This window comes from Nicotiana sylvestris, chromosome 1, assembly GCF_000393655.2.
Source record: "Nicotiana sylvestris chromosome 1, ASM39365v2, whole genome shotgun sequence".
NCBI lineage: Eukaryota > Viridiplantae > Streptophyta > Magnoliopsida > Solanales > Solanaceae > Nicotiana > Nicotiana sylvestris.
The window spans coordinates 153,251,761-153,270,184 of record NC_091057.1 but is presented as its reverse complement, the minus strand read 5'-3'; the positions used below and the strand labels follow the sequence as shown (position 1 = coordinate 153,270,184).

Below are 18,424 nucleotides of genomic sequence, written 5' to 3'. Positions count from 1 at the left end.
GGAAAGAACATAATTTCCGGTCTAAGGTTACAACTATTCTGATGGAAATTTAAACGGGTTAAGAAGTCTTCATCTAAAATTGTACCTCCGAGTCCCGTATGTTTTTCCTTTTCAAGAAAAGGACCGCATAGAAGGAATAATCAAGTGCTCGAGATTTCATACTTCAAAGCTCAAAAACTTGGGGGACTATATAATATACATATATATGTATAAGGAAAGCAAAGAAGACTGAAAACAATTAAATTTCAAGTCAAGCCTAAAAGTCTACTCATCAAATATCAAGTTTAGAGCAAAGTCATGAGCCAATAACATAAGCCTGATCAAAAAACCTGTGAAGAGTACACTAGTGGATATAGATTTCAAAATCTTACAGTGTTTAGGTTAAAGGCAGTATTTAGCCATGGGTCATAAAGAAACCCTTGGATTTTATTTTTTGCAAATATATTGTAAAGAAAACAGTTATGGAAGAGTAATAGAAGATAGTTAAATGCATGTAAGATGTTATCTAAACTTGACAAAGTTTGATGAAAACTTTATCAAAGTTATTTCAAGAAACATGTGTGTTCCTATTTCTCTTTTCGTATAATTATACCATTATAAAGTTGAGACGTCTTCTTCATTAAATGTCGTATATAAAAGGGCCCTCTTTTATAAATTCATGTTCGATTCAAAGATCCATGAAATTAATAAAGCATTTCTAAAAATGCAAAAAGTCGAAAGGGTTAGAACAAAAACCCGCGAACTAAAAACAAGACCTTGGACTGATATATAAAAAAAAACAATGCAAAAAGAGTATAACAAAAACTCGAGAGAATTGAATTGAAATAGAAACTTTATAATATTAAGTTTAAACTAAGTATGAACTTAGTTATAAACTGATTGTTTTTTTTTTTTTTGCAGAAAGCCCTGAAAGGACCTGGGGACTTATTATCGCCAAAAACTTAACCCCATATATTCCACCAAAAAAGAAAAAAAAAGTCAAACTTCACAAATAAGCTTTCACTATGGAGCACGAGAAGGGTTCAAAACAGCATCATTGGCAACAGAAGGCTCGACTTGATCTGAAGGAGTTGGGACATCCACCGCACTAGAATCAGCTTCAACGTGCTCGGGAGTATCAGCCATGGGAGAAGAGAAACTTTGGCCTTGCTGAGTTTTCTCAATAGTTTCCTTAATCTTTGCTAACTCGGCACCTAAGTTAAAACCTTCTTGGCTAACCTCCATAAGGGTGTTATTGCATGTGTTCAATATAGCCCAACTTACTTCGACAACAGCTTTATCCTCAAGAGGCTCGTAGTCTCTTTCCCAATGGTCAATTTCACACTTGAGCCCCTCCCTTTCAACTAAAACAACATCATAAGAAGACTGTAAAGGGGCAAGTGAACTCTCCAAAAACTTGACCTTATCAGAAAACACACGAAGATCTTCTTGGGTCTGGGTGAGTGTTTGAACAAGTTCTCCAGCATAGACTTCTTTCTCGTTCAACAAGGCCCTCAAACCTCTAATCTCCTCGGTGGCTTTGGAGAGTTGTTCGGCAAATGATGACTCAAGAAGAGTTTTATCCTTGCCTGCCTGGTTGGAAGAAGCTTTTTCAACTACTAACTCTGAATCCATGACCCTCAACTGCTGCTCTAAGGTACATTTGCTTTATTCTAAAACTTTCATGTCAAACCGAAGGCTTTCATATTATTCTTTCCAATTGTCTGCCTCAATTTGATAATTATGCATAAACTGCTCTGTATGGGAAACCCTTTTCATCATCTCCGTACCGATTAGATTGATCTTAAAAAAAGGGATAAGAATCTTGGTAAAAGGAGAATGAAATAAATCATGAAAAGAAATTAATACCTTCAGTGATAACTGCATGATATCATTCATCCAAGTCAGAGAACTATGACTTTCTAGTTTGGTTTTCTTAACCGGACTAATCAAGGGTTTCAACCATACATTAGCCCGACCTGACTTTTTCAAAAGACTACCATCAGCAAGGACTTCAATGGTAATATGCTTCATCACTCTACTTCCACTTGCAGAACCAACTTCAAGGTGAGGAACGGTAGTAGTAGGGACTGTAGAGGAGGACATAATAGCTTGAAGCATGGGAGAAGCAACAGCAGTAGAAACGGGTAAAGAGCATTCCACCGGGACAGACACGGGGAAAGAGGCAAGAGGTACCTCATCAGAAACCAAATCAAAACTTTCACTATCAAACCCATAGGAAAAAAGTTGTTCATCAGAGTCACGAGCAGCTATAGGAGCATCATCATCAGAACTCACTAAGGTGGCTTCAACAGGCTCGGTCACAGGAATAGAATGGAGAAAGTAGCTTCGTCATCCGAAATGGCACGTCTTCTCGCCCGCGGCCTTCTAATCAAGGAATTTCCATCTCATTCCTCTTCCTCCTATGAATCCTGGGATGCATCAGCTTTCCTTTTCGATGAAGAACTCAAAATTATCTCTTGAGCTATTGCCAAAGAAACCCTGGAAGCTATGATTGACTCGGCACTAACACCACGAATAGAAAACCCTAATAAAAAGATGGGTCAAATACATTCTAAATGAAAGATAGACAAAAATAGAAAGGGAAAGAGTAAAGTTTTTACCATGAGTTTTAACCTTCCAACCAAACCTGTTCGAAATGTATTTTCAAGATCTAGTTTCCATCGGAGCAATGGTCAACAATTTCTCTACCCAGCTACGGAAATTGGGAATCTCTTCAACAGTTCTCATGGTTGCTAAAAAAGAAAAAGCGAAATAGTCACGGGAAGAACAAACCTTTTCTGGGGAAAAAAAAAAGAAAAAGAGGAAAAAGAAAGTTGTAAAGAAAACTTACGTGCAAAATTTCACTTTTCGGGGAATGGAGTATTTTCTTCACCTACTAACCCTACAGTAGGAGCAACAACAAATCTGGCATACCACCCAAGATCCTTGTCATCCTCAGGGCTGACTAAAACCCTCTTACTCCTCGCCACCAAAGTAAAGATCTCATGTTGGAACAACTTAGGGGAGTAGAGGTGGATTAGATGAAAAAAGGTAAAAGGCAATTGAACCAAGTTCGCCAAGTACCTTAAACAAGCAAAAGCCCTCCACATAATGGGGCCAATTTGTCCTAAACAAACATTGAAAAAACGACAGAACTTGATGATAACAGGATCAATGAGGGGTCTAAAATTCAATGTAAAAGGATATGTATACATGAAAGAAAATCCAGTCATGTAGGATGTGATTCTTTGGTTTGGATTAAGAATTATGATTGGGAAGTCAAATTTCCAATGGCAATCTCTACGGACAACAGAGATTAAGCCTTCAAGTAATCTGAGAAGGGTAAACATCAGCACGATCATGAGAGGATATAGAGGAAACTTGGTTCCTAATTGATTCTCTATCGGTATAGAAGGAAAGTTCAGAAGGGATAATCTCGTCTACTATAGGTTCACGGATTGGCTCATTGGAATCCCTACTTCTGGCAGAAGATCTATGTGGAAGAGAACCCCTAGTTCTAGAAGAAGGAGGAGGGGTAGAACTAAGTGGAGGCAAAGAAGCACCTCGAATAGATGATGATCCTAAACTTTGTAGTCTTCCCCCTCTTCTGCTTCTCACAGGAGCAAGGGGAAGTTCATCAACAATAAGAACTCTTCGGGGATTAGGGTTCGAAGAAGACATAGTTGTACGAGGAAAAAGACAAGAGTGAATGTTCAAAGATGGAAAACTTTTATCGAAAAGACAAAGACAAAGGTTATATTTATACTCAAAAGCAACCGTTAAACAAAAAAGTTAATGATGGGAGCGTCATAATGAGAACTGTCACTTCGTGATTGATGCTAGTCGGAAAAAGCCTCAAAAGGCGCTCAAGAGTTGCAGAACCAATCAAAAGCCACCACGTGTCACGAGCATTAAATGGAAGTGACATGCGAAGCGTTAGTTTTGGAGAAGTTATAATGATACGAAGAATGGCGGCAAAAATTTCCGCTTTAATGAGATCAACTTCCCAAATATTCAATTGATGAATAAATGGCAAGTGAGGGGACTATCTGTATTAGAAAAAATCAAGTTAACATTTGGAATTAATTAAGTGCTGACACGTCAAGATACGTGGATCAATAACAGAATGACAGCTGGCAAAGAATAGTTGAAGAGGCACGAACCTTAACAGGCGCGGGTAAAGATTCTAGAAACAAGAAGGCACGGTTATTCGGACCTCTTGATAATTTGAAGAGACATCGGAGGAGTGAACCTGGATAGCAAAAAGTACAAATACGTATTATTTGTGATTAATGAGCATCAATGATGGAAAACGTTATAGAATCTTCAAGAAACCGTTGCGATTGTCAATTATAACGTTACATTAATGCCATTAAATGCTCATAATGGCTCTGTTATGAGAGGAAAGAAACGTATTACTTAGAAATAACTATAAAAGGAAAGAAATAACATTTGTAAGGATACAGAATATTATTCGAATATACTGATTTATTTTGTTTTCTTTTACTTATTCAGTTATTGTCTAAGTCAAATCTTCTTATTTATTCAATATTTGATTATCAGTAACCCGAGTTCTTCTAAAAAGTAAGCTTTGACCAAAATTCATATTTTCCGATTAAACAACTCCATCTTGACAGAATGAGTACTAATAAATACATCCGATAGCGCGTGTACATCAATTGTGGTGGCCTGTACAACACATCATATGCTAGACTATTTATTACATGACATATGTTATTTGTGGGTCCCATTTTTAAAATTTATTTATTAAAATTTCATGTCATTTTTGCCACTAAACTACCCTCCCCCCTCCCCCCAGAATCAGTAAAAGAAGCTATTGCCGGTAAAGCCTCCGATCAAGCCCCAAATCCAAGAAACTCATAGACCACCGAAAAACTCGAGTTGACCAGAAAACTCACTGGTAAATGTCTGAGAATTTTCAGCCACCATTTTCGCCCAAAACCCCTAATCCATTTGATTTCAACCATATTAATTACCATCTCCGTTAAACCTCCTTCCCACCAACCCAGACCAAACAAATCAAAAATAACCCAATTTAATATCCCTTGCCACAAAAATTTAAAGAAAGAAAAAAAAAAGGAGCAATGACCAGATTGGATCGAAAGCTTCTAACATCAATATCAATTGTAAACACCATTGCCCCATAACCAGATCGGAGAATTGAAATGGTGAATGGTTCGATGCGGTACCAGAAAATCATTCCCGCTTCAAATTTGTTGGTGCTTAGTTTCCAAATTCAAATAAAGCCATCTTTGGTCTTCATTTTCTCCGGCAACATCATCGGAGATTTCCTTCTTCCGACATCGAGTTGTGTGGATAATCTTTTCTATTATTTTTCTTCTACATTTTTGTACTCAATACAACAAGATAGATGCCTTAATCCTTTTCAAGTATAAAGTAATAATGGAAAGGGGATGGGGACGAGATAGTATTGGGTCGTTGGGGAACGGAATATGAAACTAAAGAAATGGGGATGGGGAAGGGGACTGGGAGGAAGTGTTGTTTTCTTTTCTTTTTTATATTTTTGTTATCTTTTCATTATTTATATATATTCATGCGCTTTTTAATCGTGATGTTCATTCAATTTAGCCATGTCAGCTACGTTACCTCCACACAGGCATAATCAACTGTCAAAGTGATTTATTGGTTAACAAATATTGGAGTTGAAGTATTCAAATGGGAAATATATATGTTTGTGTACCAGATTGACAAATGGGCGCAAGTTTAAGTGGTCACAAAGGCCATTTTGCCTATTACAAAATAATACAACTTCGTAGTAATTTAGACTAGTTGAGGGAAAAGTTAGTGCCATTTTATAAACAAAAAACTGATATTCTGGAAAGAACTAAATATAACAAAAGGTCAAACTGAATAAGACAAATAGTATAACTTTCTCCTGAAACATAGAGCTGTTGATTCAAAACTCACAATGCAATTTAGCCTTCTTCTGCCAAATAAATCAAATAGCATAGCAGTTATTCAACAATTTTTTCCTTTTTCCTTTGTGAGAAGAAAGAAGCTTTCACGATATGAAGAAGAATGTAAAATGCCAGCTAAATAGCTGGTGTATACATCTTATTTACAACTTAAAATTAATGCAATTGGAGTAAGAATGACAAAACTGTTGGCTGTTTAAATAATAAAAGAAAAAGATTTGCTGTATTCATGTCAGCACGTCACTGTAAGAATAAATCCTGTACTTCAGCTACACTAGTTCATAAACTTCCGGCAATTCGGAGCTCCACATAGGCAGGGCACTTTAAGATCATCATGCTCATCAGGATCAAACAAATAATCATACCTGTTAAACAAGATTAAGCACAATACAGTTTATTTTTCAGAAGAGAAAAAACTGTAAGACTACAAATTGGAAAACGTAATTTGAAACCAAATGAACGAACAGATGATCCACAGATGAAGAGAAAGAAAAAAAAAAGCTGCCATACGTCAACTCATCACCAGCTGAGACATTGCTTTTAGCTATAAGAACTATCCGGCTCTCCTCTTCACCCAGACTCATGATCCTCGCATAGCAATTAGGCATGCACTACATGAGATAGCGAAAAGAAGGCTTAAACCTAAAGTATGAAATCTGAATCTGAATTAAAATGTCAGCAAAAAGGCATGTCTACGGTAGAGATGAGAAACCAAGTATCCCAGAGAGCAGAATAAACTCAACCAGCAGTTTGACAATGAACAACAGCCTACCGAATGATTGATTAAGCGTCCAATATTCCCTTTATTTGTGGCATCAATTACCACTTCTTCGCTTACTTTAAACAGCTGCATGGAGTGAGAACATGTGTTAGAATTAATGACTGAGGCAAACAATCCGAAGAAGCAACAGATCTAACTTATAGATCGTTTGTTTAAGGGCTTGACAGTTTATGCACCATCATTCCCTTTATCCTTTTGAATGGAGTACAGCAAATAGGATAGCAGGGACAAGATAAGACTGTCTTAGCACTTTAGCATCCTTACGAAGGATGAAACCAACGATTACTGCTAAAATCTAAGCCTATTTTAAACTAGTGTAGTAGATTAGGCTCATCTTTACATGTTCAAGACAACCATGGCCTAGGCACATGTACGCATAACCTCACATAAATTAATGAAATTGACTCACATAACAATCTTTTCCCTCCAGCCGATAGCGTGCCTCCCTTAGATCAGCAACACTACGCCTCACTTGTTCCCCACGATACTCAAGGACCTAGAGAAGCAGCCAAAGACAATGGATCACTTAAATACCTGGATTAAAACCTTCATAACAGTAATTAAAAAATTACTTATAATGTTCCACTCATGAAAAGTACCATTTCTCCTTCTTGAATGCTTCGACGTGCAAAGAGGCCCCATCCATGTATTCCAGATTTACCAAAACAAACTCTCCGGCTTTCCGTCGTCTGATTTAAACAAATAGAGAGTAAGTTTGGTTTCAAATGTATTTGCAGTTATAGAAGCATGTGTTCCAAACTCTACTCTCAGCAATTGTTTGCCTTTACTCTGATAAATATCTTGCCGCAGTTATAGTTGCTTAACTGATGACAGTAAGAAGTAATACTTAAGTGTGAGTTTAGTTGTGTAGTACTAAAGATTGGGGTGATGAACATGCTTAGCCAACAGGTATCATGCAACTAGTTAAAGTAATTGCATATTAACTAGAGAAAATACTGCATAGAATAAGCAATCAGTCCTCGTGGCACAGAGAGAAGATTGTTTGCCTGTAGATGGATCAGCCGTTCTTTGAGTGTTGAAAAAGCCTTCACATTTCCAGCCAACTGCAAACATAAAAATAGGAGAAGGAAAAACTATACAATTAGATGGTGTTACAACACAAGATGGATTCGAAAACACAAGAAGAAACATATTACATACTTCTTGTGAGTTTAAGCAATCTATTGCTTCTATAGAATGATGCCTTGGTCCCATCAGTCGATGGAATACTGCCACTTGTCCAACCCTCTAGACGAAATAGAAGTAAATTAGAGGTGAAAGAAAGAAAAACAAGAAATTTTGCTCATAAAAATAAATCGAGAAATTAGACGCAAACGATACAAAAGGGTGGAAAATAATAAAATTAATGGATCACTTCCCTGCAATTTATGTGTTCGTCTTGCTAGCATCTCCAAGCCAAGCACTTGCTGTTAGCCATTTCATTTGTTATGATAAGGTTCCTCTAAGGCTTAGAGCTTTCTAATTTTGACACGCATGACTTGTTATAAGCCATGTTACATGGAATGGCATAGAAGTAATGGGTACTAGGTTTCTAATGAAATATATTGAACCCAGGTTTTGGGTCTTTGAAGATGAATTAAGCAAATGATACAGCGCTCTTGATGTGCGTCATCAATTTAACAAGTTTCATCAGAAAGACATGCAAAAAAATTCACAACTAGCATATGACAGAAGATTTTGGTGCGGCAAACATGGATTTCTAGTGTTGTAAGAGCCCGATAGTTTGGGTGGTGCGGCTCTATTGAACAATTAATACAACTAGACAGTGCTCTGTTGGCACCGAGGACAGCAGTTTTGCTCTGTTACTTCCAATTTAACTCGTCATTCATAGAGGAATCTTATCCTCAACTTGGCAATCTTTCCTCTCTACACCAATAATTTCTTTTATTACCAAGGAATAAAGGTTGGTAGCTTTATGATGTCGCAACCCAACACACGCGGAAAAATATATCATAAAAGGATATTCGCAGAACCAAACAGAATAAGATGCAAAAGGTAAATATGTATTTTCACACCACATCTAAAAATATAAGAGAGCATAATACCTTATTGCTAGATCTCTGAAAGATACGACACCTTGCAGCAGAGAATGGCTCAAAGCTACTGGTCCCAGTATCAGATGCCTCAGGGAATTCAAGAGCCTTAGATGAGATGAGCCGTCGACCTCTCAAACTATGTTCTTGACTTTGTCTTTCAACCAAACTTTTTGTAGAAAACACTCCAAAGGGAGTCCGCATGACCAAGACATTATCTGTGTCTGGGGCCCTGAAATTAAAGCATACCACATATTAGGTAAACATCAAAACCATGGAAAAAATGAACAATGTAGAAATTGCTTCCCAACAATTAATAGGAATGTTTAACTGTATCAACCTTGAGCTGTTTAATTTCAAAGTTTAGGTAGAGAGATTTAATAGAAAAAGAGAATTGTTTATATGCCGTAGGTGTTATTAATCTAAAAAGATATAAAACAAAGCAAGAAGCAAAAGATAAAGAATAAGAGGATATTATGTTACCTGTGAAAGGCACAATATGATAACCATCTTGTTATCTGTACACCATTCTTCTCCGAGCAGTTCAACTGAGATTCAAAATTTTTAATTATCAAAGCAAGTAATTACTCCCAATAAAATAAAAAGCACATTGCCATATACAAACACTCTCTCTTGTTGATAAGTAAATGTCTATCTACATATAACAATTATTACACACACACTACAAACATTATATAGTCATAGTACACTTAGTTCAAGTGCCTTACCAATCGCCGTGGAGGGAAAAGAAACACATAGTGCATTCATAAGATTCAATTAAAGCAGTTCTAGAGCATAACATCTATGTACAAAACGAAAAGGGAAGTAGAGACAGAAACTGGGCACTACAACTTTCAGCACTTAGTCCTAGCATATATGCATCATTAACAATGGCATACTTAAGCAATTCTAGGCAAAAGAAGGGAGCTTTATGAGCAAGAAAAGAAATTTGTTGATTTTTTTTCTTCGTTTTTCACCAAGGGGTGACTTAACAATCGAAGAGTTGGATTAACAACCTTGAGAGCCAAGGTTTTAAGGGCACTTGAGGGTGTGGCCTAATGGTGGATGAATGGGTTGAGAACCATGAGGTCTCAGGTTCAAATCGCGACGAAGACAAAAAAGCACTAGGTGATTTCTTCACATCTATCCAAGCATTAGTGAATAGAGTTACCCGGTACCTATTGCTGGTGGGAGATAGCAGCAGGTACCCATTTGTATTAGTCGAGGTGCACGTAAGCTGGCCCGGACATCACATTTACCAAAAAACAAAGATCCAAGGTTTTAACTCTAGCAGAGGTAAGGAAAGTGGCAAATATCCAGTGTACAAGTCGAAGTGCGCACAGCTAACCAGGATACTACAATTATCACAAGAAAAAAAAGGTTTCAAAAGAAACTGAATTATAGACCTTGCCAGTCACAAAACTTAGAGTTCAACCCTTACAAGATAAGAAATAAAAAGCTGTCTAGATGTTAGCATTCCTATATTGGCCAAGCAACTGTGAAATGTGAGCGTGAAATTTGATCCATCGGTGAGGACAATCATTCCAAGCCTGAGTTTTGGTGAATGATATTTGAAGTTTACACCAAACTATCACATTCTCTTCCTTCTACTACTGAAAGCATCTCTCGTAGAGATTATCATAGTGGAACAACATATACGACGAGGAAAAGCTTACTTCCATATGATATCCACCCCTCAAAGCACACATAGCATGAAAATTGGTAGCACATTTGCAACACTGAGCGCATGATCCATGAACTTGTTTGCAGATCACACATGCCTGCAGATTTATTTATAACCAAGGGTTTTTAGCCACCAATAACTATATATTTTGACAGAAAAAGAAAATTACCTATTGCATCAAACAAATCAGCAGCAGACACAATTGAGAAATCCAAGAATGTCCAAGGACCAAACAAATGAATACAAAGATACCACTAAATATATTTTTTTGAGATGGGAAAGATACCACTAAATATTTGGATCTAGAAACCAATTTACCCTCAAAAAAGTGTTTGGAGGAATTCTAAGAAGCCCAACGGCAGGCTCCATTTTATCAGCATTATGGAAAGCAACTTCTGGCCGAAACCATGCACATGTGACGTGAACCCACAGGGAGTCAATATCAGTTGGCTTTAGTGCACCACCTGCAAAAGCATCATTTAACAAATCTAGATTTGAAAGCCATTGATGAGAAATATTTTACGAAAAATGCTGGATATACAAGATGACTTGCCTTTGACTGGACAAAGACAACATTCTCGTTCAATTTCTGGGGTCTCACATGCTCGGCAGACCCACGAAGCAAAATCCTGAAGATTGCTAACTCCATAGCATTCCTGATGGACGGCTATTTGACACCTGAATCTTCGGCATTAGTTACACTAGAAAATGATATCTCGCCAACCAGATCAAAGTAACATGTTCATCCAATATATCTTTTTCTTCTAAACAGTTGATTTACAGGAATACCTATTGCATATGATTATTTTGTTATAGTCCCAATCCTCAACCCATCTACAAATAGCACATCTCTCTGTAGTCCACTTTGCATGAACAGGTTCATACTTCTCTGCCACAAAAGGACATATATGAGTTCTTGGCTCAACAAAATACACACAAAAATAGGCGCTCACAACTGAAACTCCAATACAGCATACCTCTTAAAAATGCAAACAGCTGCTGGTGATCTAACTTCTGATAGGTAAACTTCTGATAGGTAAAGTTATAAGCATTATGATCTGAAAGCTGCAGCATCAATACTACTATCTCAGATAAAGAAAATAAAGCAAACCTATTCCAGATATTAATGAACAGAAGAAGAATCACTACTATTTATTGGCAGTGAGGAGCAAGATCCTCTTAAAGTGAATATTTCTTCACCCACCCGCCCAACTACAAATAATATCATATATCACTTCTTCACATCAAAAAGAAAACACGGGAAAGCAAAGGAAATGAAAGGTTCATATCCAAAATAATGTCACTTACAATTTCCAGGAAAAAAAACTGAAATGAATACCCACGAAAAGCAACATTGAGGCGATGATAGCATGTTTACTAACTACCAAAGATCCATCTAAAATCCTAACAAAAATGTTAAGGATGATCTAAATAAAGCATACTGCACCGATCAAAATAAATATATAATAAACAAATAAAGCTAATCGTAAAATAAAAACAAATATCAGTCATTTCTTTATTAGTCATTTTTGCGGCCTTTTACTGCCCAACAACATAAAATCTTTGTGAAGCTGACATAAAAAAAAATAAACCATTGTAACAGTTGCAACAGAACCCTTAAGATTAGTGACAGAATGCAATGGAATAGATAGAGTAAGATATGACATCATAGAAGATGAAATATGAATTAGAAACACACCAATTGGTCCAATGTTATCTTTGAGCCCTTCACTTTCACGCTGCACTTCCATTTCTTTGCTCGGCAACCGGTATGTCTCTCCCACTCACTAAGTGTTAGCTTCCTTGTTCCACAAGAACCACACTTGCATTGAACTCTGACAAAAATGAAGGAAGTAAACTAGAGCACTTCATGTCTAAAGCAGATAAGTATGCAGTAATCAAGCATTAGAAGTGTCCTATATATTTTACAGCAGACCAGTTGATTCACAAGAGCGTCCTCATCTTTAAGTGAGTTTTCACATTTGATACCAACGGCAAATAGTTTTTCTCATCAAGTAGTAGATCTCTTTTGGGGGAATAAAATCCAAAACTGTCCATGAATTATGTTTCCGACAGAAGAATACTCTCAAAATAGAAGAAATATTGGCTGTCAAACACACAGCAGACAGTTGACCTTAGCCCTCCACAAAGAGCAATCCAGATGGTTAGCTTTTCTTTCCTTTTTTTCCAATCCAGATGATTAGTTCCGTTCCAGAATAAATTTCAAGAATTTTCATGACAAAGCCTTTTCTACCCCCATTCTCTTTCCAGAATTTAAAGAACTTACAAGTGAAGATCAGGATAATAAATCCCTTCGACGCCAGTGCACACGACAGTAATCTTGTCAGGCATCACACTTCCATTGCTCTCTTTTAATCTGTTTGAAACACTTAAACAGTGTCAAAAAGAAAATGTTACAGTCTGCACACTAGAACAAGGAAAAGACCAGCCAAAGACAAAGGCAGCTTGTTGGTTTGATAGGATACAATAACCAAAGTGGCAAAGTGCAAATTAAGCAAGAAGATACCTTGCTATTGCCCCCCGCTGTTCTGAGACCGACATTTTTTTGTCAGAATTTGCTTTGCACTCAGGGCAAAAGTAATCAGTGTTCTGTAGATTCTGCAAAAGGTTGGTATATATGATAAATCTCCCAAAACCTTATCTAGAATCAAGTAAAGAAAACAGAAGAAAGACAGTACTTTAAAATGAATATGAAAATCACATACCTTTAAAACATTGCTGGAAATATCTGCACACTCCACATGCGCCCAGACATCACAACCATCACAACACACCTAATAAGAATATCGCACGAAAAAAGGTCCATAGTTTGTTCTAGTTTGCCAGCCAAAGATTCAAAGGAACCAAAGACCAAAATCAAAACACAAAAATCTCACCCAGTCCCCACCATCTGAATGATGCCAAATATTCTTGCATATGCCACAATATTGCTTTGATTTCCTCAACTGAACAGCATAAAAATCTTCAGAAAGTGGGGGATTGAAAAGAAGTACAGCATTATATAGATTCTCATAGAAAAAAAAAATACAACAGTATCAATTGAACAGCATAAATAAAGAATTTCAGGATTCGCTCTTCCGCAAGGAAATACATATGAATACAATGAAATGCATAGTAAAAGATTTTGCAGATGACCTTAACACAATGCCCACAGAAAAACTGGGCCTTGGACATTGTATCTTTAACTTTCTTCATGGTTCGAAATGGAAAAATCAAATAACAGCTGTCACATCGTCGAGTGTCTTTCCTCTTATCATATCCATCCTGCTAAAGAATTAATCAGAAGTCATCAAAATGGAACTACTGGAGATTCTTCAAGTCATTATGGCAGTGAAAGGTTATATCTCAAAACGCAAATGCTCCAGCAACAAAAAATTGAACACTTTTGACTAAAAGTAAAAGGAGAGTTTTGGTTCTTTTTTTAATAAAAGTAAGAAGATTACTATAAACCTAAAGAATAAAACTCAAGAGAATAGCATAAAGCTGATAACAGGTTAGATTAAGGCCTACATCAGAAAATATTCAATTTCAGATCCATTTCCTGGCTCTTAAACATAAAGGACGTTTTTTGAAAACTTGCCTGGTCAGAGAAACACAAGTCCAGCTCCTGATTCGATCCAGTGGCCTCTTCAATTCCACTGTCATTAGTTGCTGGAGATGTCTCCTGTTCCATCTCAGGGCGTTTATCAGTGTAACCATGTTCAGCTAGAATTGCCTCTTCTATTGCCATGTGAAAATCACTTGGTCTGCTGCCATACAACTTAGTCTGCCCCTGAAATCTGGACAAAGTAACGATGAAAATACACGTATCCAGAAGTACCAGAAGTTAATTGATAAATGGAACATCACATACCTGTCCACATACTCTTGGAAAGGAAAGATCATTCCAGCTTTGACCCACCCATAATCCTACAAGCAACAATAGCTTTAAAGTCTCTAATCAAATAACTATAGCTAAGTATATAAGTATTCAATATACCAAGGCATAACTGCTCACTTAATATTGCTGAGTTTTACAACCAAAAAAAAAAGACAGATTACCCTTTTGCCTACATACCAATTGTATAATCTCCGCAGCAGACTAAAAAAAACTCTTATTACTACTAATCAAGAAAGAGAGATTACCCTTAGCCCACTTTTGGAGTAGCCATAAAACATCACACAGAGCGTGCCTGGAACACAAGCCCTTAGAACAGCCTCAGGTGCTTGCCATAACGGGTCAATCACCACAGCAGGCCAAGCAGGGTAATTCTTTCCACATTTTGCCCACACTATGTCTCCCAAAACAAAATCTCCCGGCTCAAAGAAATCCTTCTTCTTTCCAACCTTCTCCTTCATATAATTACTATCCTCCCTTGCAAAGCCCCTCTTCCCCCGTGATTCACACCCACCACTCTCCACCAGAGCTGAAGAACCACCAACTTCACCTACTGACGTCACAGAACTTCTAGAACAATCTTTACTCTGCATATAACCAAATTGTCTATCCTCAAATTTTACAGAACTAGGCAAATGCTGCATTCGTTGATTATACCCTTCAGACTTGAACCTTTTCTTGTGAGGCAGAACTGCTCCTTCATCTTTCTCACTCAAGCACAACAGCTCTTGTTCTTCTGGGTTTTGTTCTTTCTTCCACGAAGGCAAAACAGAGTCATTGAACTTTGAAGGAAGCACTTGAATGCGGCCACGAGAAGACTTCAAAAGTGGAGGCTTATTATGGTTATGAACCTCAAAAGCTTTTTCCAAGCTTCTCGAAGCTCCAGCTAAAGCCAAGCTTGATTCTACTTCACCTGCGTAACTCAAAGCTTCTCTACAAAACGAATCCACCAAACTAGTGCGGTAATCCTCTAATTCCTTTATAGGCACTGTGAACAGCTCTTCGGTTTTCAATTTCTCATCCTCCTCGGTTTTGCACCGCTTGAGTTTCGGCATTTCCACTTTCACCGTCCGTTTCACAAACATCTTTCTCTTCATCAAAATTCGGTTACGTGGGGATGTACTCCTCGCACGCGAAGTTGTACGTTAGGAAAATCCTCAACCATCCCAAAACCAAAACCCTAATTTTCAAATTGAAACAACAAATCCTTCGAACTCAAATCCCCAATTCTGCGAATTTCAAAGCCAATTCAAAACCCGAAACTCACATCAATTGCTCCAAAAACTCACCACTTCAACGAATCAATCAGTTACAGAAACACAATCGAAACAACATCGACAACTTTCCAAATTTACTTATCGCAAAGAGCGAGACCACGTAAGGACAAAAAATAGGAAGAAATCTATAATCGGTGAAATTGAAGAAAACAAACGAAATGTTTCAACAAAATCAAGTTATAATCGAAACTTGAAGCTTCTGAATTGATGAGAATTCTGAAATTTGTGAGTTACGGAAAACAAAATTTCGTAGATGTACAGATGAAATTGGAGATATATATGTTCAGAAGGGATATATGTCTGTGAAGTAGCAATACTAAGGTATATTTTTGTTCTCTTTCCCTATAAAAATAAAAAATAAAAACAGTAAATTAAAAAGAATATATTAAATTCTCCTCAAGGAATTGGAAGCTTTGGCTCCAAGATTGTTGCGATATTCGAAAGATGAAGCGAAAATAGGGAGGGAGACGAGGGTATCGTAGACGCGCGAAAGGAAAAATGTTAGTAGTCGAAATTTCTGTAGGGGTAAAATAGACTTTGCATTGATGAAACCGTGATCGCAAGGAATTTGAACGGCGGGATCTATGAGGTTTTCCACGTGTATATTTTCTATTGGATCATTTTTTTGGGGGTTCGTGGCCAAAAAGTACCAAAAGAGCAGTTGTGATGTTATGTGACGTGTAACGCCCGCTTAGCTTGGAAGGGTGCTGTGTTTTTGGACCTTTTGGTACACGATCCATTGTTATTTTTATTTTTTTTTAACTAGTATCCATAGTCGTACGTTGCGCGAAAAACGTAAAACATAACATTTGAAAAGAAAAGTATTATTTGGAATTTTTTATTATTGAGCCCTTGATGTTACGGGATTGCATAAGGGTCTGCGTTCAGCCCTTTCCTATTTGCCCTGGTGATGGATGCTATAACGCATCATATTCAGGGGAGGTGCCATGGTGCATGTTATTTGCTGATGACATAGTCCTAATCGACGAGACACGACGCGGCGTCAGCGAGAGGTTAGAGGTTTGGAGACACACCCTTGAGTCCAAAGGTTTCAGGTTGAGCAGCACGAAGACGGAATACCTTGAGTGCAAATTTGGGGCAGAGCCGACGGAAGCGGAAGTGGAAGTGAGGCTTGATTCTCAAGTCATCCCTAAGAGGGGTAGTTTCAAGTACCTGGGGTCGTTTATTCAGGGGTCCGGGGAGATCGACGAGGATGTCACACACCGTATAGGGGTGGGGTGGATGAAATGGAGGTTAGCGACGGGAGTCCTGTGTGACAAGAAAGTGCCACTGTTACTGAAAGGTAAATTTTATAGGGCAGTGGTTAGGCCTGCTATGTTGTATGGGACCGAGTGTTGGCCGGTGAAGATCTCACACATCCAGAGGATGAAAGTTGCAGAGATGAGGATGTTGAGGTGGATGTGCGGGCATACAAGGAAGGATAAGATTAGAAATGAAGATATTCGAGAGAAGGTGGGTGTGGCCCCCATGGAGGACAAGATGCGGGAAGCAAGACTCAGATGGTTCGGGCACATTCAGAGGAGGAACACTGATGCACCGGTGAGAAGGTGTGAACAACTGGCGGTGGTGGGTACGAGGAGAGGTAGGGGGAGACCTAAGAAGTATTGGGGAGAGGTGATCAGACAGGATATGGCGCGACTTACGGTTACTGAGGACATGGCCCTAAACAGGGAATTGTGGAGATCGAGCATTAAGGTTGTAGGTAAGGGAAATTGTGATGTCTTTGTTACAGTGCACTAGAGTGAGACTAGCCAGTTAGGAATTAGTCTTATGATGCTATTGATCAACTACTGATGATGGGCTTTATCTCCTGTGTATTAATACCTTACATCTTTCTCGTATTTCTTATATCTCTTATATTGCTGTTACTTTGTTTTTTATGGTATTTATGTTATGTTATGGATTTTATGGTACTTTATGTTGTTTTATTATGAGTCTATTGATAGTACTAATATAGTGTCTCCTGTTGCCTTTTTGAGCCGAGGGTCTCCTGGAAACAGCCTCTCTGCCTCTCGGGGTAGAGGTAAGGTCTGCGTACATATTACCCCCAGACCCCACTTGTGGGATTATACTGGATTGTTGTTGTTGTTGAGCTTATACATTGGCGAAGGAACTATGAGATCAACAAGAACAAAAGTAGAGCTTTCAATTTATAATTTCTACTCTCGGCATCAACAGAAGTGACAAATGCCGTAATTATAAATAGTAGTATTGATCCATCAACAGCTCTAAAGGCTAACTCCTACCTGAGCAAATACTTAAACTGCAACTCAATAATTAGACGTAAATCATCTCCATGTCATAATATATGGATATATGAAGCATGCAGTCACATTCACCACGACATTCTTGACAGTTGAGCCAAGGTAGGCCTCAACAATTTCCTTCACCTTTGTCAGCAGAAGAGGTTTCTTAAGCAACAAACTGCTTCTCTTCACTCTTGTTGTTTACAACAATCATTAGCTTATCACCAGGTCCGGGAATATCCTTAATAGGCCACAATTTCATATGACCCTGTAACAAAACCTATGAAATAGCAAATTACATGGAAAGCACAAAAGTTTCGTTATGAAAAAATATATGAAGAACTCAATAATTGGGATATATATAAGTCATTAATAAATATGAGCAAAATGAAGTGTAGGACCTGAAACTCATATAACTTGTACCTACAACGTGTTTGATTAAAAAAGTCAGACTACTCTCTAGTAATGGATAAAGCATGCATTAAGATATGATATCCTTAAAGATAAAAACAGTTCCAAAACTC

At 37.8% G+C, this 18,424-nt stretch overlaps 1 protein-coding gene across 3 annotated transcripts; it reads right to left on the bottom strand.

The window, feature by feature from the left end:
* Window positions 1-5,915: 5,915 nt before the first annotated feature.
* LOC104224706 (histone-lysine N-methyltransferase ATX4-like) lies at window positions 5,916-16,116 on the bottom strand. 3 transcript variants are annotated; one of them, XM_009776392.2, is made up of 23 exons: window positions 14,605-16,116; window positions 14,333-14,388; window positions 14,060-14,258; window positions 13,615-13,746; window positions 13,356-13,424; window positions 13,185-13,253; window positions 12,986-13,077; window positions 12,746-12,847; window positions 12,158-12,293; window positions 11,436-11,523; window positions 11,248-11,347; window positions 11,012-11,136; window positions 10,777-10,922; window positions 10,451-10,555; window positions 9,258-9,322; window positions 8,787-9,006; window positions 7,882-7,968; window positions 7,728-7,784; window positions 7,320-7,409; window positions 7,130-7,216; window positions 6,712-6,786; window positions 6,450-6,550; window positions 5,916-6,304 (listed from the first exon to the last, which is right to left on the bottom strand). In XM_009776392.2, the coding sequence occupies exons 1-23, from the start codon at window positions 15,451-15,453 to the stop codon at window positions 6,214-6,216; spliced, it is 3,141 nt and encodes a 1,046-aa protein (XP_009774694.1). In that variant the 5' UTR covers window positions 15,454-16,116; the 3' UTR covers window positions 5,916-6,213. The 3 variants fall into 3 exon arrangements, with proteins under 3 accessions (XP_009774694.1, XP_009774696.1, XP_009774695.1); XM_009776394.2 differs by having other exon boundaries at window positions 12,746-12,835; XM_009776393.2 differs by having other exon boundaries at window positions 13,615-13,743.
* Between the last annotated feature and the right edge of the window lie 2,308 nt (window positions 16,117-18,424).

Coding starts and splice junctions, on each gene's coding strand:
- LOC104224706 (XM_009776392.2), bottom strand. CDS start 15,453: ATGAAGAGAAAGATGTTTGTGAAACGGACGGTGAAAGTGGAAATGCCG. Junction 11,524..12,157: donor AGATAACATTGGACCAATTG/GTGTGTTTCTAA, acceptor TTGATGCTGCAG/CTTTCAGATCATAATGCTTA. Junction 9,007..9,257: donor TCATATTGTGCCTTTCACAG/GTAACATAATAT, acceptor CTTTAATTTCAG/GGCCCCAGACACAGATAATG.